The sequence below is a fragment of the Pelophylax lessonae genome (genome assembly GCF_965119305.1).
Source record: "Pelophylax lessonae genome assembly, chromosome: 4".
Classification (NCBI taxonomy): Eukaryota; Metazoa; Chordata; class Amphibia; order Anura; family Ranidae; genus Pelophylax; species Pelophylax lessonae.
The window spans coordinates 239064814-239092613 of record NC_138771.1 but is presented as its reverse complement, the minus strand read 5'-3'; the positions used below and the strand labels follow the sequence as shown (position 1 = coordinate 239092613).

Below are 27800 nucleotides of genomic sequence, written 5' to 3'. Positions count from 1 at the left end.
CCAGTCCGGTGCCACAAGAATCACCGTGCTGCGTTCCGAGTGTAACCTGCGAAGGAACCGGGACAGCAACTGAATCGGTGGAAACGCGTACATCAGCCTGTACTGATGCCACGGGGCCACTAACGCGTCCGACGCGTCTGCCCGAGGGTCGCGCATCCTTGCCACGAACCTCTTCACCTTGTAGTTGAGGCGAGACGCGAACAGGTCCACATCTGGAAGACCCCACTTCGCGCACAACATCTGGAAGACAGCCGGATGGAGAGACCATTCCCCCTGATCCAGGGTCTGGCGACTCAGATAGTCCGCCTGCCAGTTCTCCACTCCCGGAATGTGAACCGCCGTTATCGCCGGGACATGAGTCTCGGCCCAAGACAGAATGTCGGCCACTTCTCGAGCCGCTCGGGCACTCCTGGTGCCCCCTTGGTGGTTGATGTAGGCCACCGCCGTGGCATTGTCCGTCTGCACCCGAACCGGGCAGCCCTGCAGCCGGTCCGTCCAGCGATGAAGACAGAGCCTTATCGCACGCAATTCCAGAATGTTGATCGGGAGGGAAGACTCCCCCTCCGACCAGGTCCCCTGGGCGGACAGAACGCCCAGAACACCACCCCAGCCCGACAGGCTGGCATCCGTGGTGATTATCGTCCACGAGATCGGACGAAACGACTTGCCCCCGGACACCAACGGGGACTGGAGCCACCACAGAAGGTTTTCCCTGGTGCGATGACTCAACGAGATCTGAAGATCCAGAGATTGAGGTCGCCCGTCCCACTTGGACAAGATCTCCGCCTGGAGACCCCGCGTGTGAAACTGCGCGAAAGGAATCGCCTCGAAAGCCGAGACCATCAATCCCAGACATCTCATACACGTCCGCAGAGACGAGTTCGGAACGTCCCTGAGGGACCTGACTTCCTCCTGAAGAGTCCTGAGTTTGTCTTCCGGCAGGAAGACCTTCGCCTGCACCGAGTCCAGTATCATTCCCAGATAGGGAAGACGAACCGACGGACTCAGTGTCGACTTTGGAACATTTATCGTCCAACCGAACTCCTGCAGAGTTTGCATCGTGACAGACAGGTCCTTCTCCAGACCCTGACTGGTCGCAGACCGAATCAGAATGTCGTCCAGATACCCCAGGACAGAAATGCCCTGGGCCCTCAATAATGCCAGAACCGGTGCAAGCACCTTGGTGAAGACCCGCGGAGCCGAGGCGAGCCCAAAGGGCAACGCCACGAACTGGTAGTGATCCTCCGCAATGGCAAATCGAAGGTATCTCTGATGACCCTCGAATATGGGGATGTGAAGATACGCATCCTTCAAATCGATGGAGGCCATGAATTCCCCCGGAACCAGGGCAGCCACCACCGAGCGCAGGGATTCCATGCGGAACTTGCGAACCCGCACAGAGCGGTTCAGAGCTTTCAAGTCCAGAATTGGATGAACCTTGCCCTCCTTTCTGGGCACGGTGAACAGATTGGAATAAAACCCCCGAAATCTGTCCCGATGAGGCACCGGAACCACCACTCCCTGAGCCCTCAGGTCCCGCACCGCCAGGTGCAGATCCCGCAGGCGCTCTGGAGACAGTTGTAGATTTGAGGGAAAAAATCTGCTCGCTGGCCGAGAGAGAAACTCGATCTTGTAACCAGATCGAACGATTTCCAGAACCCATCTGTCCCGCACACGGGCCAACCAGGGCTGAAGAAAACCGAGCAAGCGTCCCCCCACCCCAAAACTGGGTGAGGGCGCCCCTTCAGGCCGAACTGTTATGGGCCGCAGGTCCGGATTGGCCGGACTTCTGTTTCCCAGACCAGGGTTTCTTCTGAGAGCCCTGGCCTTTGAACGGTTTGCCCTTGTAGTGCGGCCGAAAGGCACGAAAGGACCCCTGAGGGGGCCGAAAATTCGCATGCTTCTTCCCAGAAGCCCCCTTAGCCTTGGGGAAATGGGGCAAGAGAGTGCTCTTACCCCCGGTGATCCCCTTAATCAACACATCCAGGGACTCCCCAAAAAGGCGAGACCCATCATAAGGCAGATTGGCTAAGGTTTTACGTGAAGATTGGTCCACCGACCAACATTTCAACCAAACCAGGCGGCGAGACAACACCGCCACGCTATGCACACGTGCAGCCAACGGAGTCAGGTCCAGGTCCGCATCACACAGATACATGACACCCTGGTGGATCTGATCCACCATGTCCAGGGTCGCCGCCGAGGCCGAATCGGCCACTAGGACGCGCCTAAGCATCTGCGTCCAACTTGCGATCGCCTGGGCCGCCATGAGAGAAGCAAATAGAGCCTTAAGCATAGAACCCGTAACAGAATAAGTATGACGGGCAAGAGACTCCAGTCTCCTATCCGTGGCATCACGGAAAACAGGGGATCCCTCTGCAGGAATCGCAGTGGCTTTGTTCAAAACCGCAATTGCATGATCCACTGGTGGAGGCACACACCACCGTTCATCAGTGGCAGGGGAGAAAGGATAACGCAGCTTGAATTTACTTGGTACCGCAAAAGGTTTGCGCAGATCGCGCCATTGATCCTTTACAGCGCGCTGAAAATCAGCATTGCAGGGAAAAACCTGCGGCGTCCTGCGTTTTCTCTGCGTCCCATAAGCCGCCAAGGCAGCGGGGGGACACACTTCGTCCTGCAAACGTAGCGTCTGCTTAATGGAAGCAATCAACTCATCCATGATTGCAAGCTCTTCAGGCGAGCCAGGGGGAGAATTATCAACCCCCTCAACCTCAGCCTCTACCTCAGACCCCACTAGATCAAGAGAGGAGCGGGACCCCGATAGGGGGGTCCCTGCCAGAACAGCCCCATCACCTTCACCCTCAGAATCGGAGGACAGAGTAACTCTGGGCCGTTTAGTAGATTGAGCAGCCACCAGCATTTGCACCTGGGCAGCAAGGCCAGCCACAATAGTGGCTAAATCCCCCCCTGGGGGGGAAACAGCGGTCCCCTGGCTTTCCACCAATACTGTGGGAAACTTGCCCTCCTGAGAATCCATTGCCCCTGTACGCCAGACAACCAAGGGTTAACTGCCCCCTTTCAGCAAGCGCGGTAAGCGCAGCCCACCGCACACACTCAGGCACAATGAGACCCCCACAGGGAATATACAGACTGAATACAGGCAATGGACAACAGGAATAGAAGGATAAAACCTGAGGAGACCCCGCTGCTGCTGCTGCCTCGACCGGTGTTCCAGGAAAAAGGAAGTGATGCTGCCAGGGCGCTCTATGTAAGCCTATGGAGGCTACAAGAAAATGGCCGCCGTGCATGTAAACCATGCGGCCGGAGCGGGCGCCGGTAAAATGGCGTCGTTTGGCGCCGAAACCGCCGCTCCACAGTGCATAAAAACACACACAAATTCATCCCATTATATGGATACATGTTAGATCGCTGCAGCGATCGCTGTATATGCCCCAACATGCCATTAAAAACATGCCCCACAGCACACAGCTTCCCACACTGCCCAGCCTGACACACACAGTGTCATACAGCTCCCCCCCCCCCTTGCAGCCCACAGCATGCAGCCGAGAGATAGGGAGACAAGCAGTGTGATTTAAAGGCAGGTTACACAGTCCCAGACTGAGACCCCCCCCAGACAGACAGGTCCCCACATAGACACACTTACCTCATATGGCGTGGGGAACCCGCACAGGCGAACAAGCCGCTGCACATGAGGCAGGGAGAGTCGCAATTCAAGACGCACACAATGGCGGTTAAGAAACCGCACAGCGTCCGGTGAGGTAGCCACCTCACCAAACATCCCTGCACCGAACAGGGATGGGTCGTTCACCGTGCCAGGAGCGTTACCTGGCTGAACGCTCGATGGCAGACTGGGAAGCCACTGACCCACGACCTGCGATCAGGGGGATCAGCCCGAGACCCAGTCCGCATGATCCTCTTCGTCCGAAGAACTAACTAATGCTGACAAAAACAACAGCTAAGTAAAGGTAGAGAAAAAACTCAAATAAAATATTAAAAAGAAGAAAGAGTCTGGGACAAAAAGTCCCAGCACAGAGAGAGCCAGCCACTCCTGACAAGCTAGACATTAAAACTGAGATATGGTTGCAGGAAGTAGGAGGGTATTGACTGAGGGGACCACCCCTTGAGGGTGGGATATGTTAAAGCTTTATTGTTAACATATTCTGTTGCCTAGCTACTCCTTCGGAGCAAAGTCTAATACCCCATATGTGACGAATATGAAGAGGCGGCGACTGTCGGAGGACGTAAGAGAAACACAATTTATTGATTGTTTTTATGATGTGGGTTTAATGACACTTTAAAGGTTTTGTTCACCCAAAACTGCTCAGCTTGGCCTGAAACACTTGGCAGACTCTTTTCTGTCTGTCAGGTAGAGCTTTCACCTAGATTTCACCTTTCCACCCATCATCTGCCATTTGTTTTGTCTGATTTGGGTCCAGCCCACATTGAATTAAGAACATTTCAGTGCATCAATTATTACTTGTTTTCTGTTTGCACTTAATGCATAAAACATGTGCATTATTTATTCTATATGCTCCCCCGATGCTATGCTGTTTACAGCACAGACAATATTAAGAAAAAAAAAAAAAACCCCACTTATAATAGCCAATGTGCTGAGTCCTGAATCAGCTCTGCAATGCGTACTAGAGTAAGGTTTCAGACGAATTAAATATTGGCCATGCTCAGAACTGCAATCCACTCAACTTCTGAATATGCTGAGCCGGCAGGACAGGACAACATCAGCAGATTAAAAATAGCTTCAACATCACTCTTATTGTTAGCCTGAAACACTGAAACAGTCACAATGGAATCCACTGAAAAAAAACTATGCCTGGATATTAACATGCTCATTATATGACATCATTTAAATGTCAGGGATTTTCTGTACAAAATACAACACATTTTTCTATGTAAATCATGCGATTTGCTACACTGATATTACCTGATTTTTGGGGTGATAAAATATTATAGCAATATTAAAGTTGTATGTGCTTACAAAAAAAAAAAAGACATTTGATTGGTTCAAGGTTACTTTTCCTAAACAGAACATACATAATTATTGATCATAACATGCATCTCAATCTCAAATCTCAATGTGATAGGACAGGATACAAACGTATACTGGTTGCAGTCAGGATTCATTTAAATAGGGTTAGACAGTGTACCAATGACCCAAAGGTTATTAAAGGAGAGGCACAATCTAGATGTTAATCTTTACAGGACCATAACCAAAAAGTTAATATATGAATATTCAAATAACGGTCTCCCACATCCTGAGAGATTTAGGGGAGAATTTATGAAAGATTGGTGGCCAATTTACCAAACATTCACCCTAAAATTCTTCGGGCAACATTCCCCTTTCAAAGCACTAGAGCCCCGATGCGGACAGGTATTGGGATCTTTAGTATCCCTGATGCCCTGGAGGGAGTGCTGGCAGGTTAGATCTCTCAGCCCATATTTGGTACTAGTCCAAATATGGGCAATGCACTTGTCCATATTTGGACTGAGCCCCAATATTGCCACTGATGTCCAAGCAGTAACTCCAGGGAGATACTTCCTCATAGTTCCCTGCAGAGGTTAACACCAGGGAGTCTAAAATGTAAGGAGGTGGGACACACACTCCCCTTTTGGGAACCCAGTACTGAAGGAGACCTGCTGTGGGGCACTTTTCAACATTGCTGGAACTTGAAAAGTATATATCAATCACTTTTACATGAAGTCACAGGAAGTTACTTTTACATTTTTTAAAGACGTGTTGGTTTTCCATTAATTTATATTTCATACCGATTCAGAATGAACTGGTTAGGGGTACAAAGGGCCCCTTAAAAGAGAAGTATGGGTTGCTCACTGGAGCAATGGGCTGTGGAGGGGACTGGAGTAGCTGGCTCAGGCTCTCAACAGCTGGCTGAGAGGCTGACCTGGGTGCCAGTCCAGGCATGTGGGCTGATCCCAACTCCATTGTTGCGATCTTGCCTGAGCCTGGACCGGCTTTGTGACGTCAGCAGATAGACTTCAGCCCACTGTCTGCTGAAAATGGGTCACATGAGCGCAGAACGATCTGCACTCCTGCGATACACAGGAGCAGAACAGCCAAATTAGCTTTGGCTGTACTTCTCCTTTAAACCAGTTCACCAGGGAAAGGGAGACCATCTAATTGCCCTCAATGCAAGGGGCAACTAGATGACATAACTCCTTCCTGTTGTCAACACCCCTTCTTGTCCCTTGGAGTGCCGAAGAGCCTGGTGCCTCTTGTTTTTTGGGGGAATCCTTCTAACAGCAGCCTCCAATGCTGAAAAATATGAAATCTGGCACCAGCAGAGCAGGTGAACTGCATGCTTACTGCCCCCTTCCTACAGGGATACTTGCCCAAATGTCCACTTTCAGGATTATGGAGCACCCCAGTCTGCACTTTCACTAGCAGGCTTAAACGCGGTTTGATAGCTTACTGTACTTGTGTCATGGCTCCCCAGATCATCACTGACTGTGGAAACTTTACACTGGACCTCATGCAACTTGGGATTATGTGCCTCTTCCTCCAGACACTGGGACCGTGATTTCCAAATAAAATGCAAAATTTTCCACAGTCAGTGATGATTTGGGGAGCCATGTCATCTGTTGGTGTTGGTCCACTGTGTTTTACCAAGTCCAAAGTCAGCGCAGCCCTATATCAGGAAATTCTAGAGCACTTCATGCTTCCCTCTGCTGGCCAGCTTTATAGAGATGCGGATTTAATTTTCCAGCAGAACTTGGCACCTGCCCACACTGCCAAAAGTACCAATACCTGGTATCATGGAATCACTGTGCTTGATTGGCCAGCAAACTGGCCTGACCTAAACCCCTTAAAGAATCTGTGGGGTATTGTCAAGATGAAGATGAGAGACACCAGACCCAACAATGCAGACGAGCTGAAGGCCGCTATCAAAGCAACCTGGGCTTCCATAACACCTCAGCAGTGCCACAGGCTGATCGCCTTCCATGCCACACCGCATTGATGCAGTAGAGCCCAGACCAAGTATTGAGTGCATACTATACTGTAAATGGACATACTTTTCAGTAAGCCAACATTTCTGTATTTTTTTATTAAACTTATGTAATCTAATTTTCTGAGATATTGAATTTGGGATTTTCACTAGCTGAAAGCCATAATCATCAAAATTAAAAGAAAAAAAAATGCATCTATATAAAATGTATGAGTTTCACTTTTTGAATTAAATTACTGAAATAAGTTAACTTTTTGATGATATTCTAATTTTATGAGATGCATCTGTATATCATTGATGGTTGGCTTAAAAGACACAGTGCTCTTTAATGTGCTTGTGACTCACTTGTAAAAGAAGAGTGTCACATTTTTCCAGTGAGCCTTTTTTGCATACCATTGGTGGTTGGTTTAAAGACACACTACTTGGAATGTGGCTTTGGCTCACTTTCCTGTTAAACGGATAATATACATCTGGTTAGCTTTAGTAATATTCACATGAATTTAAAGTTTTGGATAATATTATGTGAGCAATAACCCCCCCCCCCATGTTGATGGGGACAAGGACCTCTTCCCCACAACCCTGGCTGGTGGTTGTGGGGGGGGGGGGGCTTATTGGAATCTGGAAGCCCCCCTTAACAAGGGGGCCCCCAGATCCCAACCCCAAGTAAATGAGTATGAATACGAATTTAAATTGTTCTGATACTTTGGAATTCATTAGAAAGTGAAGAAACCAAAGGAAAATCATCCAAATTGCATCAAAGTCGCATGGTAGTCACAATGGAAATCGCACGATTTTTAAGTTGCACAAGTGTGAACGGACACTTAAGGACAAGAGAAAGTGGAGTGGAAACCCCACATAAGATCCATTCAGGATGGAAGGAGGCAGCAGACATTAGATCAGGCATACTTGTTTCTTTAGAGAAAATGGTTTTTGGCCTACCTGCAATTAAGGGGTCAATATATTCTGGTAAGCCTCCAAGTTTTGGGGAAGATTTGGGGACTTTATTTCATTGAACTTGTGTTTCACAGGCAACACCAATGACTTTTAAATAATATGTATTTTGTATAAGTGTTTAATTATCACTTATGAAAGTTTATACTACATCACATTTATTGTAAATTTTATAGGGGCAGCTGGCTATATTAGTAGGTTTCGGGGATTCACAGTGTTATTTTTAATAGTAACATATATGTGAAACGGGAAGCATATAAAAGCAGTAAACGTATCAAAGAAAATCACTGGAGAGTGAATGCTCACCTTCTGTATCAGTGGCACTGCTGATCACATTGGTCAGTTTGGCTTTCAGACTTGTGTGCGTTGCTGTGCTCTTGCCCACACCTTCATAACGCCCTGTGCCAAGAGAGATCACACACTGGAGTGGCACGTCTGGCCACAAACACTTACATTCGTGAAGGGCAAGTGCACATGGATTGTTAATAAGCAATCCTCCATCCTATAACAAAATAATAAGAAATACTTTAGAAACCCAGACTGTACCATAAAAACTGAATACATGTGTTGAAATGACCACTTACTTATTTTTCATTTTAATCAGGTCTATGCTGGCAAAAGGCTGTAATAGCAAAACTTAAAGTGTATTTCCAAGTTTGTAGATTGGGAGAATACCTACTTTATATGTGTTAGGTGTTCCCAATCAGGAAGCACATGTTAAAAACAAAAATTGCAGTTTACTTTTTTGGATGCTCTTTTGAGAGACTTCCAGCAATAAAAAGACCACAGCGGGAGTCCGGCAGCAGGAGGAGCGGTGGCAATCGCCGCCGGCCTCCTGCAATCGTCACACAAAGACCGCCTACTGACAGAAGACCCGCCTGCTTATGAAAACAAAGCAAGCGGGTCTTCTGTCACACAGGCAGAGGGAGATCAGGAGTTTCAGCTAAGCTGAAACCCTGATCTCTCTGTGCCGGTCACAGAGCCCTCCCCCCCTACTGTCAGTAAGCATTATTAGGCATACATTAACCCCTTTGATCACCCCCAGTGTTAACCCTTCCCTGCCAGTGTCATTTATACAGTAATAGTGCATAATATTTAGCACTGATTACTCTATTAATGTCACTGGTCCCCAAAAAGTGTCAAAAATGTCAGTTAGGGGTCCGATCTGTCTGCCGCAATGTCGCAATCCCGCTAAAAATCCCTCATCACCGCCATTACTGATAAAAAAAAAATAAAAAGTCGAAAAATCTATCCCGCAGTTTGTAAACGCTATGACTTTTGTGCAAACCAATTAAAATATTTTTTTACCAAAAATATGTAGCAGAATACAAATTGGCCTAAACTGATAAAGAGAAATTATTTTTTCAATTTTTTTATTGGGAATATTTTATAGCAGAAAGTAAAAAACATTGTGTTTTTTTTTTCAAAATAGTCGCTCTTTTTTTGCTTAGAACGCAAAATCTAAAAACCGCAGAGGTGATCAAATACCACCAAAAGAAAGCTCTATTTGTAGGAAAAAAAAAGGACATCAATTGTATTTGGGTACAGCGTTGCACGACCGTGCAACTTTTCATCAAAGTAACGCAAAAAATGGCCTGGTCATTAAGGGGGTAAAACCTTCCCGAGCTGAAGTGGTTAAAGGTGTTTTGTGCACATATTCACTAAGCTGCATTTAGATGTTTATAAGGGTGATAACCTGAATTTATATTTGTATTAGCCAGCAACAGTATTCCTGCTTGCTGCCACACCAGTTCCAGTGTCCCCAAACAGGTGTAAGCCAGTACCAGTGTTCCTGATTGCTACTACACCAGTTCCAGTGTCACCAAAGCAAGTGCAGCCAGCAACAGTGTTCCAGATTGCCACAGCACCAGTCCCAGTGTCCCCAGACCATTGCAGCCAACAACTGGGCAGAACAGTGGCTAAGTTGTTAGCATCTCTGCCTGACTGCACTAAGGTCATCAATTTGAATTCCAACATCAGCACAAACTGCACTGGTTTGCATTTTTTCCCTGTGCCTGCGTGCCCTTGATCTCCACGGAAGAGTTCCAGTGTCACCAGGACAGTGCATCCAGCAACAGTGTCCCTGATCACTGCCACACCAGTTACAGTGTTACTAAACTAGTGCTGACAGCTACAGTGTTTCAGTGTCATCAGAGCAGTATAGTCAGCAACTGAGCAGCACAATGGCTAAGTGGTTAACAATTTTATCTGGCAGAACTAGGGTCATCAGTTGGAATCCCCAACCCTGCCACACCTGCGCAGAGTTTTCATGTTCTGGCTGTGCGGGTTTCCTCCTGGTACTCAGGTTGCCTCCCACATTCCATAGAAATATTGATCGATTAATTGGCTCCTGTCAAAATGTGCCTTAGTATGTATATGTATGAATGGGAGTTATGATGTAAATTATAAGTGCTATATAAATAATAAACTAGGTTTCTGATCGCTAGCCATGCTAGGTCAGTGTTTGTCAGCAACAGAGTTTCTAAGTACTATCAGACCAGTACAGCCATCAACAGTGTCCCTAATCACCACCACATCAGTACAGTGTCACTGAATTTAGAGCAGCTAGTAACAGTGTTCCTGATCACTACCACTCCTTTGCAATGTTACCTCTGCCTGCCACCTGAACTGACCCTGGTCTGTTTATTGACCACATTTCTGCCCACTGCCAGTTCTTTTCCTGTTTATGGACTACATCTCTTTCTGCAGCCTAAACCATCTGCATGTCCCACTGACTTCAATCTGATGAGACTAGTCCTAGCCATCCCCTGTGGACAACTACAATGACAGGGACTCCTTTTCACCCTTTGTTCAGCCTCCTCCAATAATATTGGGATAGGTAGTCAGGAAAATAGATGCATAATTTATGTCCCTTGAAAGCCCGAAGGTGCTTTATGGATTTTGGGTCCCTCTATGTAGTTATGCTCCATAAAAGTCTGACACGTGGTATCCTCATACTTAGGAGGAGTAGATGAAGGCTTTAGGGTGTAATTCTAAGTATGCCTATGCTGTGTGTGAGAAATATCTTATCAATTGACAGCTGTGTGTAAATAACAAAAAAAAAAATGTCTTCATTTTCCAAAAAGCTATGTTAAATGATCTTCAAAAGACTTACTACACCTCTAATTAAGAATTTTGGAAGGATCTACTTGGCAAAATGTGTTCATTTTGTGGGTGTTTCTCCTGTCCTGGCACTCCAGGCCTCAAGAAATGTCATAGGTAGTCAGTAAATCAGATGCATTATTTATGCATCTAGGCAGTGAAAGTCTCACACATGTGGTGGAATCTCCAGGTGGAGTAGAAGAATGTTTTGAAGGTGTAACTGTAAGTATGCCTATACCCTGAGTAAAGAATTAACTTGTTAAAAATGATAACTTTTTATTAAATGCCGGTTCACACTAACGCGGCACGACTTCGGCGCGACTTGCACGGACTTCATATAATGAATGTCTATGTAAGTCGCTCCAGGTCACCCCAAAGTAGTACAGGAACCTTTTTCTAAGTCGGAGCGACTTGTGTCGCTCCTATTAGAACGGTTCCTGTAGCACACAATGGACCGCGACTTGTCAGGCTGACAAGTCGCCTGACAAGTCGCGGTAGTGTGAATGGACACTTACTTTCTTCATTTTACAAAAATTTGTAGCAAAAAAAGCACACAGTCAAAAAAACTCGCCACACTTCTTACTAAATACACTGGAGTGTCCACTTTCCACAAATGGGTTGTTTTGGAGGAGTTTACACTGTCCTAGCATTTCAGGGCCTCAGAAAAGGAGATAGGCAGTCTGAACATCAGGGTTGGTGAATTTCAAATGTATATTTACCATAGCATGTAGACTCTATACCTTTCACAAAGACTACATAATGTACACAGGGGGTGAGGAAATCAGTGGAATAGCAGAGCTATTTCTTATAGTCAACAATAAGGCCTCCTCAATCATTTACAGAAAAAATGAAACAAGGGATCTGACTACACTAGCAAACTGCTTTCTGAAGTGTTTATATGTCAGTCAAGCGGTCACTGGTTTTAATAAACCTATTTCTTATTTAATAGATAAATTCAACAATTTAAATATGAACAAAAGACACATTTCTATGATCATTTTAATGTAACCAGTCCATTTTCCTCCTTGTTGAATACTATTAGTCGTCTGGGCTAATTTGTTATATTTCATACTTTTCAAATCATGTGTGACAATGAGCATTCTCCGTGCATAAATATGGCACCCTTTTGATCCTCCCCCATAGACCAGGTCCCCGCTTTTTATTTCTTTTGAAGAGAACCTTGAGAGAGCATCATAAATTATTAACCAGTGATTCATGCTGAGAAGTATCATTTGTACCACAGCAGTGATGGATACATAAGGGATGTTAAATTGGGCCAAGAAAAAAAAAAAGGATACTTAGCAAGTTTCTCTGTTTATCGAGGTACCTGGAAACTAGAGAGATTCTGAAAATTTAATTATTGCTAATGGCTGGAATAAATAGGCCAACATTTATGTAACAAGCCCTATTTACACAAAACATGATGGCTTCTATTCCCAATTTACCAAGCATCAAATGTTTTGAATCTCACAGCATGTGCTGTCTGAACAAACTACAGAAATGTGACGGGCAAATGATATTTTGTAGATGTGGTGAATGTTAAATAAGCCACAGCTGTTAATGTGTGTGCGTTTTGAATTTAAAACACATTATGTTAATAATCTCCCATTGTCACCAGCGACGAGGAACCTATAATCATGCTAAAAACCATATTTATTTTAAAAGATGCCAGCCTCTCAATGGACACTTCTTACATCACATGGGAGAGCGGCTTTTCAGCACAGCATGTATTTCTACACCCACGCCGCATATTATGACTAGAGGATACTGAGCAATCAATAATAAATAGCAAGAAGAGGACTGGAATGGTTTGTTTGTACATTAACTTGCCAAAAAACTGAAAAGCTTTTCCAATAAATAATGTGCTTGTAAATGGACACTTGACAGACTATAGAAAACTAAAGGAAATGTCTGCTAACTTTCCTACATAAGCAGAGAGTTCATTACTGACTGATAATGAGCCAGAAAGTCAGCCATATTATAGAAGGCACACTGGCTGAAAGGCCTGTAAAACAAATGATTTGATTGATTGAATGGATAATCAATCATTCTGCAAAAAGTGCATCCTGAAACAGCTGACAATTTTATTTTGTGACTAATGTATACCTCTTGACCCAAAAATAGGTTTTGTTACCTGACTCCCGGTCATATCTAAGGTTTGTTTTTATTGTGGAACATTTGTGAACTAAAATTACATGCATATCATTTCCTATGTTCACCAATGCTTTAATGCTCCTAAGGGGTCATTTCCATTATCCAGCACTGGATTATATCAAATTATGCTTAAGGCTCCATGTACACGGGACGCTGGAAATGGCCATTTAGGAGCAGTTGGGCGTTTTTTTCAGAAGCCCCTGAACCCATCTACATTTTATCTTATCTGTCCATGTACACCAGGTCGTTTACAGTCATTTGCAGGCAGTTGCGTTCAGGGACTGTTTTTCGAACGCAATTATTTGCGTTCGAACGTGTGTTTCCCGGCGTTTCAAACGCACAAACGCGTCCGAACGTGTCTGGACGCGTCCGAACGCATCTGAACGCGATGACCCGTGTTTAGCGTTCGCGTTTTTCCATTTTAAAGTGGAATAATTTTTTTGACCTCTAGGAACGCTTCTAAACGCAAACGCCCGCAAATGCTGCTAAACGCGGGTACAAACGCGACCGAACGGACGTTTCAAACGTCCTAAAAATTCCAGCATTCAAAGGGACTTTTAACAACGTCCCGTGTACATGGAGCCTAAATCTTTGTTTTCAAGAAGCAGTGGATATGTTCTCCTAAATCAGGGGTCTTCAAAACTTTCTAAACAAAGGGCCGGTCTACTGTCCTTCAGACTTTGGGGGGGGGGGGGGGGGAAGTGGCCAGAGGAAGTAAAAAAATTCCCCAGGGTCAGTGATAGTAAAAGAAAAAGTCAGTGCCTGTAGTCAGTAGGAGGAATAGTGGCCCATCATTGGTATAATAGTACCTAATAGTGCCTAATTGTTTATATCAGTGGGAGGAATTATGCCCCATTGTTGGTATCAGTGGGAGGAAAAGTGTCCCATCACTGGCGTCAAGGAAAAATGCCCTATTGTTGGTGTCAGTGAGAGGAGTTGTTACTCACTGATGGTGTCAGTGGAAGGAATGGTGACCCCTTGTTATTGTCACTGGGAGGAATAGTGCTCCAAAGGCTGGATTAAAGGCGAGCAAAGGGCCATATCTGGCCCCCAGGCCACAATTTGGAGACCACTGTCCTAAATCATTGATTGGATAGCTCTTGAAGCATTACCACTCACCATCTAAAGAGGACAACAATTTATGTTAAAGCGGTGGTCCAGCCTCCCCCTCCAAAAATTAAAAGTCAGCAGCTACACATACTGTAGCTGCTGACTTTTAATATTAGGACATTTACCTGTCCTGAAGTCCAGTGATGTCGGCACAGCAGTCGATGTTTCCATCGGCTGTCGGGTGCTGCTGCCGCCATTGCCGGTGAGGGAACCTGGCAGTGAAGCCTTACAGCTTCACAGGCGGGGCCCTAATGCGCATGCGCGAAGCGCATTGCGCATTCGGTTTGGCTCGGCGGCAGGGGCCAAACATCCGAGGGACGGCGCTGGAAGTGGGGAACAGGTACCTGTCAAAAACAGTAATCTTTACAGTAATCTATGACATCATGCACACACAGGCGTTTAGAAGCTGTAAGTGGCATAGGCGTTTTCAAGCTGCAAAAAAAAAAAAAAACCCCAGGGCCAGCACGTTCTGAGGACTGGCGTTACAGCTGTGAAAACATCTGATGCTGCTGAACGCTGGATACGGTGTTAAGCCACGTCAGGAGTTTTTTTTTGACATGTCAAAAATCAATGGTTCCCAATGAGAGCCCATTGGTTTGATTTGAAGCCGCATCCAAGTCGGATGATCCAACTTGTGCTCTGAGGATCTTGAAGGGAACCCCATGCCAAAAAACAAAAACTGCATAGGTCCTCCCTAAGATCCATACCAGATACCTTATCCGAGCATGCAGCCTGACAGGTGAGGAAAGGGGAGGGAACGAGCACCCCCCCCTTGGACCATACCAGACAACACGCCCTCAACATGGGGGTGAGTGGGTGCTTTGGGACGGGGGGCTCTGCACCCCCCCCACCCAAAGCACCGTGTTGATGGGGACAAGGGCTCTTCCTGACAACCCTGGGTGGTTGTTGCGCAGGTCCTCAGGCAGGGGGCTTATCGGAATCTCTGAGGGCCCCCTTTAATAACAAGGTGCCTCCCGATCCCAGCCCCCCCCATGTGAATGAGTACCCCTACCCATTCACCTCCCAAAAAAAACATAGTGTAGTGTAAATAAAGACAAGAGATGGTTTTGAGAAGTCCTTTGTTAAAAGTTTTCCTTCGATCTTCTCCCTCATGTTTTCTCCTTCCGGTCTTCCCTGCCGCTGACCCGGTCCTCCTCTGATGCGGTCTCCCGTGATTATGCCAGCTCTGCTCTATGAGGCTTCTTATATAACCATGGGGCATGGCCACCCAGGGACATCACCAGGAGACCCCACCCCTTGTGTCGTCACAATGGCCCGCCGACCTGATCCTCCTCTGATGCTGTCTCCTGTGATTATGCCAGCTCTGCTCTCTGCAGCTTCTTATATAGCCATGGGGCGTGGCCACCTGGTGGCATCACCAGGAGACCTCACCCCTTGTTTCATCACATGATGTCACAAGGGGCGGGGTCGCAGAGAACAGAGCTGGCATAATCACAGGAGATAGCATCAGAAGAGGATCGGGTCAGGGGGCCATTGTGATGTCCTGGTGATGTCACTGGATAGAAGCGGCAGAGCGCCGAGCTGGCATAATCACGGAAGACAGCATCAGAGGAGGACTGGGTTGGGGGCGGAGGAAGACAGCAGCGGTGGAGAAGACTGGAGGAAGAACACCTGAGAGAGAAGACCTGAGGGAGAAGACCTGAGGGAGAAGACCCGAGGGAGATTTTTAATAAAGGACTTCTAAAAACCATCTCTTGTATTTATTTACACTGCATTCCTTTTCTTTTTTTTTGGAAGAATGGGTAGGGATACCATTTACCCCATACTCATTTACATGGTGGGGGGGGGCCACAATTTATCGAAGGGGGACTTCCATATTCCAATAAGCCCCCTGCCCCACAGACCCCCACAACCACCACGGTTGTCGGGAAAAGGCCATTTTTGTTGTTTTTTTGCATGGGGGTTCCCTTCAAAATACACACCAGACGGAAGGGTCTGGTCTTGGGGGGGGGGGGGTTCCCCTCAAAATCCATACCAGACGGAAGGGTCTGGTATGGTCTTGCGGGGGGGGGGGCACTGTTTTTTTATTTTTTTTTTGGCGTGGGGTTCCCCTTCAAGATCCTCAGAGCACAAGTCGCACCACAAGTCGGATCATCATGACCTGGCTTGGATGCGACTTCTATTCAAATCAATAGGCTGAAAGTCGGATCAAAGACATCTCTCATAGGGGACTATGGATTTTGAACAGAGGCAGAGAAATGCTGCTAAAAGCTAATGCAGATAAACACACAATAACGCCAATGGAAAAAGCTACTAAAAGCGTTTTTTCCTGGCGTTGGTAGTGGCTTTGTAGCTCCTTTTTTTTTTTTTTTTAATGCCCTGTGTGCATGAGGTCTTAAAATAACTTTCCGTCCTCAAGGAATCCCTGGTAACAATTTCTAGATCTACAACTCATGATACATTAGTGTGATGGTGAGTGAGAAGAAAGTGAGAAGAAAGTTCCTTGTGGTCATTGCGAAGAATTAACCCCTTACAGATAGCTATAAAAAACAATGGTGTAAGTATGAACTTATCGGAGAGGCAGAATTTATCCAGAAACCCCCAACAACCTCTGGAGGAACCCTGCTTTAGCTAGTAAAAAAATATTTATACATATAAATATCACATATCTATATTTGCATTAGCTGTTTGTAATTTCCACAACAGCAGGATACAGACTAGAAAGGCCACCACCAGATCCGTTTCATTCAGGTTCTATTGCAATATTTAATAATCATGTTTACAGAAGAGCAAAGCACACTGATGTGTGTTGCTGCTTCAATTTGTCCAAACTACAAATCTAAAGACAGGAGGAAGTAAAGCATCTAGTAGCAAGGGGTACACTACAGTACCCCTTACTAGTAATACAGAAAATATTTTGACATTTACTACAGTTTACATGCATGTATCTTAAGCTTTAAATCACAAAAATAATCCATTGCCAAGAGCAACCTAGACTTAAAGTGGTTGTAAACCTCAGACATTAAATATGAACAAAGCATATCCCTCCATAGTGTGTGCTGGTCTCAATCCAGAACACAAAGTGTCATTTCTGTCTGCTGTTTTGTTCCTCTGCTATCTGCATAAGTTATTTTTGAAAAGTTTTCCTGAAACCAAAAAAAAAAAAAAAAAAAAAAAAGGCAACAGGGGAGGGAGCTCCAGCTAATTGGTAGCCTCAGTTCGATTTCTGTGGGTTATGTGAAGGGTGGTGTGTACCTTCCCTCTAATCAGCTCTCAGAGCTCTCCTCACTGAGCTCGGCAGAGTGTAACCCCCAGCTCTCCGCCCCTTTTTTTCTGAACACTTGGACAAACGTTTAAAATCCTGGACTTTGAACAGATGTAGAGAAAAGAAGACTGCAGATAAACAGATACAACTTATGCAAGGGTTTACCACCACTTTCACCTAAAAATGCATTAAACTGCACATTTTTTTTTTAAACCAGAGCAGCGGCAATTTCTTCTGAGGTCATTTGAAAGACCTTATTTGAAATACTGTATAGAATTTGGAAATTAAAAATGTAAAAAGTAAACATTTCAGCCACATCAAAAATACTTTACTAAAAGATCAGATAATACAAAATACTCAACAGTAAAATGTGCTGTTTTACATGTATCAGTGCACTGTGGTTTTGTTCTCCTCAGACTAGGATACAGTTAAACACAATGTAATGAGCAGCAGAATGCAGTATGCATTGAGAGATATAGGACTTGGCATATACAGCTGTAATATTTGGAAGCGAGGTCCTCTGACTCCATAGTAACCAGTTCACATCAATGCCTGGCAAGACATGTTTAGCATTGCTAGTTACCCTTGCTGCTACTTTCTTTGTTAGGAAAAAATAGGAAAATGAAAGACACAAAACCATTTTCTTCCTTACAGTAAACATTTAGCGTGTGGTCAAATTTGCATATAGATGAAATTTCCCAAAAATGTCTTTCCAACATAACGCAGCAAAAGCAACATCTTTTTAGTAGGCACTAATAACAAAAAGAGGTCAATACATTCTTTCTTTTTTTTAGCATATAGAGTAAAACTTTTTTTACTATGCTGAAAGTAAAGGGGTGTACTCATGTATAAGGGGCATGGTTGTAAACTAGTAAATGAGGACAGAGGTTCTCTGAGCTCCCAATTCCTCTTTCTATCCAGCAGTTTGTCCCATGATCGTTTGATACTTTGGAATGCTCTAGCCCAGGGGTCTTCAAACTATGGCCCTCCAGTTGTCCAGGAACTATAATTCCCATCATGCCTAGTCATGTCTGTGAATGTCAGAGTTTTACAATGCCTCATGGGATGTGTAGTTCCACAACAGCTGGAGGGCCGTAGTTTGAGGACCCCTGCTAGCCAATGTAGAAACATTTCTGATCTCTGGATCTACCCTTTAGGCTTTGTGGACGTACAAAGTGAATGGACAGCAATTTCATTTTAAGGGCTCCCTTATTGGGTACACCTTGCTAATACTGGGTTGAACCCCCTTTTGCCTTTAGAACTGCCTAAATCTTTGTGGCATATATTCAGCAAGGTGTAACATTCCTGAGTGATTTTGGTCCATACTGACATGATAGCATCACACAGTTGCTGCAGATTTGTTGGCTGCATATCCATGATGTGAAACTCCTATTCCACCACATTCCAAAGGTGCTCTATTGGATTGAGTTATGGTGACTGTGGAGGCCATTGGAGTATAGTGACCTCATTGTCATGTTCAAGAAACCAGTTTGAGGTGATTTGAGCTTTGTGACATGGTGCATTATCCTGCTGGAAGTAGCCATCAGAAGATGGGTACGTAAAGGGATCGACATGGTCAGCAACAATACTCAGATAGGCCATGGCGTTTTAATGATGCGCAATTGGTACCAAGGGACCCAAAGTGTGCCAAGAAAATATCCCCCACGCCATTACAGCACCACCAGCCTGAACTGTTGATACAAGGCAGGATGGATCCATGCTTTCATGTTGTTTACACCAACTTCTGACCCTACCATCTGAATTTTTTCAGCTAAAATCAAGGCTCATCAGACCAGGCGTTTTTTTTTAATCGTCTATTGTCCAATCTTGGTGCGCCTGTGCCAATTTTAGCCTCAGTTTGCGGTTCTTAGCTGATAGGAATGGCACCCGGTGTTTACCTTCTGCTTATGTAGCCCATCTGCTTCAACGTTTGATGTGTTGTGGATTCAGAGATGATATACTGCATACTTTGGTGGTAATGAGTGGTTATTTGAATTACTGTTCTATCATCTCAAACCAGTCTGCCCATTCTCCTCTGACCTTGGACGTCAACAAGGCATTTTTGTCCACACAACTGTCACTCACTGGATATTTTCTCTATTCTCTGTAAACCCTAGAGATGGATGTGCATGAAAATATGAGCAGATCAGCAGTTTTTGAAATACTCAGGCCAGCTTGCCTGGCGCCAACAACCATGCCACAATCAAATCCCCACTCTTTCCTATTCTGAAGCTCAGTTTGAACTTCAGCAAGTTGTCTTCACCAGGTCTAGATCCCTAAATGCATTGAGCTGCTGCCATGTGATTGGCTGATTAGCAATTTGTGTTACCAAACAATTGAACAGGTGTACCTAATTAAGTGGCTGGGAAGTGTATATCCTGACCCAAGGGAACTTTGTGAAAATTAGTGCTGAGTTTTGAATCCTTCATAGTTGGGCTCACAGATATTTTTGCAACTATAACAAGTCTCCTATATCTATTATCTTTTGTAGAGCTTATATATGATGAACAGAAAAGATTCCCCATTTGTTCTTAAAATGTTCTGCTGCTCGGAGTCATACATTCTGGGTTTCAGGGAAATATAATACAATTTTTTAAAAAGACTCCATAATTCTAAGCATGAGAGTTGACTTCCCTTGGAAGAAACCAGTTGTCCCTCAACTAAATGCCCAACTTTGCCTGATCACTCAGGCTAATCCCCCGTTAACTGAAAAAGCTAAAGGCGAGATTGCTTTGCATAGTGTGGAGTTGAAGGTGATGCAGGTCATAGGCCTTTTTTGCCAATTATTGTAAAACCAAATGAGAAATATCTTGAGAAAACTGCCTACTCTCGTGTTTGGCGAATTCCTCTGTAGGCTTATGCACTGGTAAATTCTGATGCAGAAGTGACTGATGTTTACATAAGGATGGCTATGTACAGCCATTCACTTATATTGGCGGAAGTACGCAGCACCCCTTATGCCAGAAGACTTGTCAGTGCGTAAATGTCATGAGCATGAGGCCTGAAACCTCCAGAAGGGGTTGTTATTTATACATTATCCTCACCTCTCTCCAGTATGATCAGTATAAACACCCATTTATGATGGGCTCAGGCGTGTTCATATCGTACCCACCAGGAAGCCATCACTGCACACCACCAATCATAGGCAGCATGTGTGCATCTGTGGACTGGGAAATACCTCGCTGCCTATGATTGGCAGTGACGGCTTCCTGGAGGGTACGATTCAAACATGCCTGAGCCCATCCCTAACATTCATTATTAAATTGTATGTATAAAGTGATATTAAAGCTTTGTTTCTTTTTTTTTTTTTTAAATAACAAACAGGTCATACTTACCGGCTCTGTGCAATGGTTTTGCACAGAGCAGCCCCCATCCTCTTCTTCTCGGGTCCACCACCGGCACTCCTGGCTCCTCCCCTTGACAAGTGCCCTCAATAGCAAGCCACTTGCTATGGGAGCACTGGTACATGCTCAATCCCGAGTCCTGCTCTATCTGTCCATAACACACATGGAGCTGTGGCTCGGCACCACCCATGGGTCTCTCCTCATTGGCTCACTGGCTATGATTTACAGCAGTGGGAGCCAATGGCCAATGAGGAGAGAGACTAGGGACAGCTGAGGCTCCCATGCACATAATTGGATCGAGAGGGGGCTCCGGTGAGTATTGGGGGGGGGGGCAGCACACAGAAGGCTTCTTTCCCTTATGCAAAGAAAGAACCCTTAGCCTTTACAATCACTTTTAGTAAAATTATTATCTTGTATGTGTTGTATGATGTCTCAGATATATGCTAGGCTTTAAAAAGAGTTTAAAGCCCATGTGACAAATACAATAAAGGCTCACAAGCTAGAGATGAAATATGATGGATATGCAAATGCCTTTGTTCTTTTGACTAAGTCTTATGCCTAGCTACTCCTGCGGAGCGGAAGTCAATACCCAATAGTGATGACTTAGAGGAGGCGGCGACTGTCGGAGGACGTAAGAGAAATGATGGTTTGTCAGTACTTGAACACAGAAAGGACTTCCTTTAAGGATCCCCACTTGGCTTGACAGACATCTACTTGCAAGGAGGGTTTTTGTTCCACGTACTAGCAATTCAGAGATGTAGGCAACCACCAGCTACATTTCACTTCAAAATGTAAAACATCTACTGCAAGGAGGTAGATTTACCAAGAGCTTAACCGGTCACTGGAAAAAGCACAAGGTTTAGTAATATACTAGTGTAGACCGATAAATGCACACTGGGTTAGAACTTGTAGTTTATATGTACACAAAATGTTTCAGGTCAAGTTTTTTGTCAAGTGGAACCAGAAATGCGCCTTCCTTTTTCTATATTGGTATACTGCATATGTGAAGGTGATCTGGCATCAGTGAACAGGAGCCTCAAGACCTTTTTTTTTTTTAGGGTGGTATCAACTGAATTTGATTTGGTGTAAAAATTAATGGACTTTTGTTAGCCGCAGCAATCGTGCCAAAATACTAAATAATTTGCAGCATAGTAATTGTATCTTAAAATGGCTTTAAACTTTGCAATTTATTATAAAACTTAGATATCGGTCCATTAAATATAATAATATAAATAAGCATGATATAGGATTTCCTAAATAAAACTGAATTAAATGTTAATATAAAATATATTTAGAACTTTATAAAGGAATGAGTTAAAATATTGTGAGCCAATTCTTTGCTCCCATAAAATTTTGGAGTGCATAGCAAACGAAATTGCAAGAATTCCAAACAAAGCTCTGTACGTTGCCAAGCAGTTATCTTTTATTTAGCCTGCATGTTATTTTCATGTAAAAGTTGATCAGGCCTATTTAATAGGGCAAAGAAGGCAACATACAGCATACCAATCACCTTGGATTATTCTGAAAGCTCTAGACTTTATTTACTTCAATGAGTTTTTTTAAAGGATACGGTAAGTTTTACTTAAAAAAAAAAAAAAAGTGCATTTATTTATTTTTTTACACTAGAGCCTGTAAAGCACTGCACCCAGTATCAGCAGAAACCATATCATGCTTGCGTGTCTGTGATGAAAAAACACCCCCTCCTCCAAGTCATCACTATTGGGTATACTCCTGCGGAGCGGAAGTCAATACCCAATAGTGATGACTTAGAGGAGGCGGCGACTGTCGGAGGACGTAAGAGAACATAGGGCTGTTCTTACGGGTAAGGATGGTTGTGATGCACTAAAGAGAGCCAGGTGTTGCTCTATGAATGGGTAACACAGATCTCCTTTTTATGGAAACCCAAGCAAGTGAAGCCACAGGGCACAATATTCTGTTCTTCAGTAATGTATTTTATTAGTGCCAGGGCTCTAAAAGCGATATTAAAGCCTTGTTTTTATTTTCTTTTTTGTTATACTTACCTGCACTGTGTAGAGGTTTTGCACAGACCAGCCCCAATCCCCCTCTTCTCAGGTCCCATGCCGGATCTCCTAGCTCTTTTCTTCTTTAGGGTGCTCCCACAGCATGCAGGTTGTTGGCCCCACCCACTCTGTCTTCTCATTGGCTCACTGGCTATGACTGAGAGCAGAGGGAGTCAATGGCCCCCACTGTTGCCAAAAGCCAAACAGGAGTGGGAGTCCCTGGAGAGGCAAGGCTCTCGTGGACATCACTGGATCAAGAGGGGGCTCAAGTAAGCATTGGGGGGGCTGCACATAGAGGGTTTTTTACCTTCATGCATGAAGGTCAAGAAAAACCTTGGGCCTTTACAACCACTTTAAGCTGCAGTCGCATCATTCCAATTCAGATTTTTCTTTTATTTTATTGGATTGGGTCAACTTCAATCACAGACTTGAGAGAAATAATGTGTCAGGGCTGTGTCTGCCAAGATTATCCAACAACCTACCGGCACAAAGCTGTATTCAGTAAATTTTGCACACACAGACCTCTGTGACACAGTGGAAAGAACATCTTATGGTAACATTTACAATACAGAATACAATAGATAACCTGAATGGAAGTCACACTGACCTGATGCAGATCGTTTCCAAGCACATACTCCAGGAAGTACCCAGGTGCTGCTGAAGATGCTCTAATAGCTTGCCACAGATTATATTGACACCCTCCTAAGTAATGCGATTTAACACCCGGAAAATGATTGTAATTTCTGAACACAAATGCTTTTGGCGGTATTCCTGTATTAACGATGGTGCTCACAGCAGCAACCTATAAACAGAGAAACACAACATGTAATATGACAGCACTCTACAGAAGCTATAGGTCTCTTGTATAGAACAAATTTGTTAACATTTCTGCTCTGCTCTTAAACGCAGGCTTCTCAAAATGTCACAAATTAACAGCTTAATTAACTAAATTGGCAAAGATGCTGGAGGAAAAAATCAGTGATGGTTCAAAGTTTGATGTAAATCTCCAATTAAATATGTAGGAAGAGATATTTCTAAAATAGACCGTGCCACTTTATGCATACTTTATTATTGAGCAGTAGAAGATAGATTTCTTTAACATTTACACTAATATTTGAGTGATTTAGGTGCAGTGTACAGCAATCTGGTGATCACAGGCTGGCAGAACCAGCTCCTGGGCACCTAACAGCCAGGTGTTTAGTACTGTTCACTTAAAAAAAGGACGTCATACCTAGTTTAATGTACAAAGCCTAGAAGTAATGCCAGTAGAAAACAGATGGAAAAATCAGATGCTTTTTACCATGTGTCCTTAAACAAGGTCAAACTCTGTATTAATGTACAGAAATATGAAAATACACATATAAACATATCTAAACCCAAAAATATAATATTAGTGCAGCTTACCACTCCCTACATGCTGTATTAGTGTTAGTTTTCTTTTTCTCTTTGCTTTCAACTGGTATTCGTGCAAAGGGACACTTTGTCCCTTCATGTTTACACTTTTTTCTCCATTGTATCTATAGGGCAGCCATGGTTGCCACAAAGGCCTAATTTGAAACGTCTTCCTTTATTCATCCCTTTTACATGGTGGATTGATGGGACTAGTAGTTTACACAATAATCACAAGGTTCGCTGAGCTTTCTTAAAAGCCAACAAAAACTAAAATGAAAAATCCTTGAGTGCTTTACCAGAATTTAGTCAAAATACAAAAATGTCAAAAAAGTCAGAAACAACTTGTTATAAAGGACTTTAACTTTATTAGGCGATTACAGTGCCTTGGGAAAGTATTCGGCCCCCTTGAACTTTGCGACCTTTTGCCACATTTTAGGCTTCAAACATAAAGATATAAAACTGTAATTTTTTGTGAAGAATCAAAAAAAAGTGGGACACAATCATGAAGTGGAACGAAATTTATTGGATATTTCAAACTTTAACAAATAAAAAACTGAAAAATTGGGCGTGCAAAATTATTCAGCCCCCTTAAGTTAATACTTTGTAGCGCCACCTTTTGCTGCGATTACAGTTGTAAGTCGCTTGGGGTATGTCTCTATCAGTTTTGCACATCGAGAGACTGACATTTTTGCCCATTCCTCCTTGCAAAACAGCTCGAGCTCAGTGAGGTTGGATGGAGAGCGTTTGTGAACAGCAGTTTTCAGTTCTTTACACAGATTCTCGATTGGATTCAGGTCTGGACTTTGACTTGGCCATTCTAACCCCTGGATAGGTTTATTTGTGAACCATTCCATTGTAGATTTTGCTTTATGTTTTGGATCATTGTCTTGTTGGAAGACAAATCACCGTCCCAGTCTCAGGTCTGAATGGTCCTGTATTTGGCTCCATCCACCTTCCCATCAATTTTAACCATCTTCCCTGTCCCTGCTGAAGAAAAGCAGGCCCAAACCATGATGCTGCCAGCACCATGTTTGACAGTGGGGATGGTGTGTTCAGGGTGATGAGCTGTGTTGCTTTTACGTCAAACATAACGTTTTGCATTGTTGCCAAAAAGTTTGATTTTGGTTTCATCTGACCAGAGCACCTTCTTCTACATGTTTGGTTTGTATCCCAGGTGGCTTGTGGCAAACTTTAAACGACACTTTTTATGGATATCTTTAAGAAATGGCTTTCTTCTTGCCACTCTTCCATAAAGGCCAGATTTGTGCAGTATACGACTGATTGTTGTCCTATGGACAGAGTCTCCCACCTCAGCTGTAGATCTCTGCAGTTCATCCAGAGTGATCATGGGCCTCTTGGCTGCATCTCTGATCAGTCTTCTCCTTGTATGAGCTGAAAGTTTAGAGGGACAGCCAGGTCTTTGTAGATTTGCAGTGGACTGATACTCCTTCCATTTCAATATCGCTTGCACAGTGCTCCTTGGGATGTTTAAAGCTTGGGAAATCTTTTTGTATCCAAATCCGGCTTTAAACTTCTCCACAACAGTATCTCGGACCTGCCTGGTGTGTTCCTTGTTCTTCATGATGCTCTCTGCGCTTGAAAAGGACCTCTGAGACTATCACAGTGCAGGTGCATTTATACGGAGACTTGATTACACACAGGTGGATTCAATTTATCATCATTAGTCATTTAGGTCAACATTGGATCATTCAGAGATCCTCACTGAACTTCTTGAGAGAGTTTGCTGCACTGAAATTAAAGGGGCTGAATAATTTTGCACGCCAATTTTTCAGTTTTTTATTTGTGAACTTCATGATTGTGTCCCACTTGTTGTTGATTCTTCACAAAAAATTACAGTTTTATATCTTTATGTTTGAAGCCTGAAATGTGGCAAAAGGTCGCAAAGTTCAAGGGGGCCGAAGAATACTTTCGCAAGGCACTGTATTTCCAAGGGAAACATTTTTTAACCCCATGAGCATGTAAAAATGTTTAAAGTGAGGACTAAACAACATTAGCCATATACCAATTAGTTGCCAAGATCAGCTACATTCAGTATACAGCTTTATCACAAACTATAGGTAATGAAGGTGGACACATAAAAATGTGAAATTTATTTTGTAAATGTGTCTAAAAAGTTCTAATATCAGCTCACTTGAAAGTCACGCACATGGTGACAAAACATGTTGCTGGACACTGGCCTTGTTTTTAATTTTGTTGTAGTATGACACACAACCACAATCTACTAGTACTACTAAATATGCTCATTAAAGCGAAGTTCCACTCAAAAGTGGAACTTTCGCTTTAAGGCCTCCTAACCCCCTTACATGCCACATTTGACATGCCATTTTTTTAGGGGGAGGGGTACCTAGATTTGACAGGTACCCGCTCCCACTTCCGCTCGGGCCACCTAGGCGGCTTGAGCAGAAGTACTCTTCTCCTCCTCCCTCCCTGCAATCTTCTGGAATACGTCAGAGGTCCCAAAAGATTGTCCGTGCACTTAGGACACGCAGTGCGACTCGGGCATGCACAGCGCACACCAGGCTGTGAAGCCGCAAGCTGCCACAGCCTGGTGCCCACAGTAGTGATGGCGGCGCTGCTGGGAGCAGAGGGAGAGAACCGGGGCTCCCGCCGGCCGCATCGTGGGACAGGTGAATGTGTGTTTATTAAAAGTCAGCAGCTACACATTTTCTAACTGCTGAGTTTTAATAAACACAAAAACCAGTGGAACTCCTCTTTAGCTATAGGTTTTAACATAGGTTTTAAAAAGGTTAGTAAAGCTATAAAATTTGTTTATTTATATAAATACTACAAATGGTCTACTTTCTCGAAATTATATCTAAAGCAATTTTTTTGGGATAAAATGTGGAAGATTTTAAAGGTTCTTATTGCTGTCTGTTTCCCCACTGAAAAGATTTGCTCTCTACTTGTGCTAATGACTAGTTAAGGTTTGGGCAAAACCGATGGTTAACTGTCACACGATAGCAAGCAGCCAGCCCAATCAGCTACGGCCATGGAATTCCCCACCCCACAGTCTAACATTACAAAGGGAAGGGTATGCTGATGACATCAGTGACCTAATATGGCCACATTTGGTTCTGAACCAAATATGTCCATGTGGCCAAATTAGCTCAATGATATCACCAGCGTACCTTCCTCCTTGTGTTGTGAGACTGTGGGATAGGAAATTCCCTGGCTGCAGCTGATTGGCCAAGCAGCCTGCTATCATGTGACAGCTTCCCACCAGTTCAGCCTAAGGAGCCAAGGGTTGTCCAACCTTTTGACCTTCATGGGCCACATTGGAAAAAGAGGATTTGTCTTGGGCCGTACATAAAATATACTTACAATAAGGATATCTGGCAAGTCACAAGTTAATGATCACTAATATAGATGATATATTGATCTGCTATTTTTTTATAGATATTTCTTGATATATTTTTTTTTTTTATTTATTTTGATAGATATTTTGTGATAAAATATTTTTTTTTATATTTTTTATTATAAAAAGTAAGAGGGCAACATAAAACTAATGTGATATTTGACA

The 27800-nt window shown here is 44.0% G+C and overlaps 1 protein-coding gene across 1 annotated transcript in view; it reads right to left on the bottom strand.

The window, feature by feature from the left end:
- The window catches only part of PNPLA8 (patatin like domain 8, phospholipase A2), a gene marked incomplete at its 5' end in the record, with an annotated part of 104211 nt that overhangs the window by 11594 nt on the left and 64817 nt on the right, over positions 1 to 27800 (bottom strand). The window contains 2 exon segments of the mRNA XM_082256839.1: positions 8217 to 8412; positions 23475 to 23669. Coding sequence (XP_082112965.1) covers positions 8217 to 8412; positions 23475 to 23669 — 391 coding nt within the window.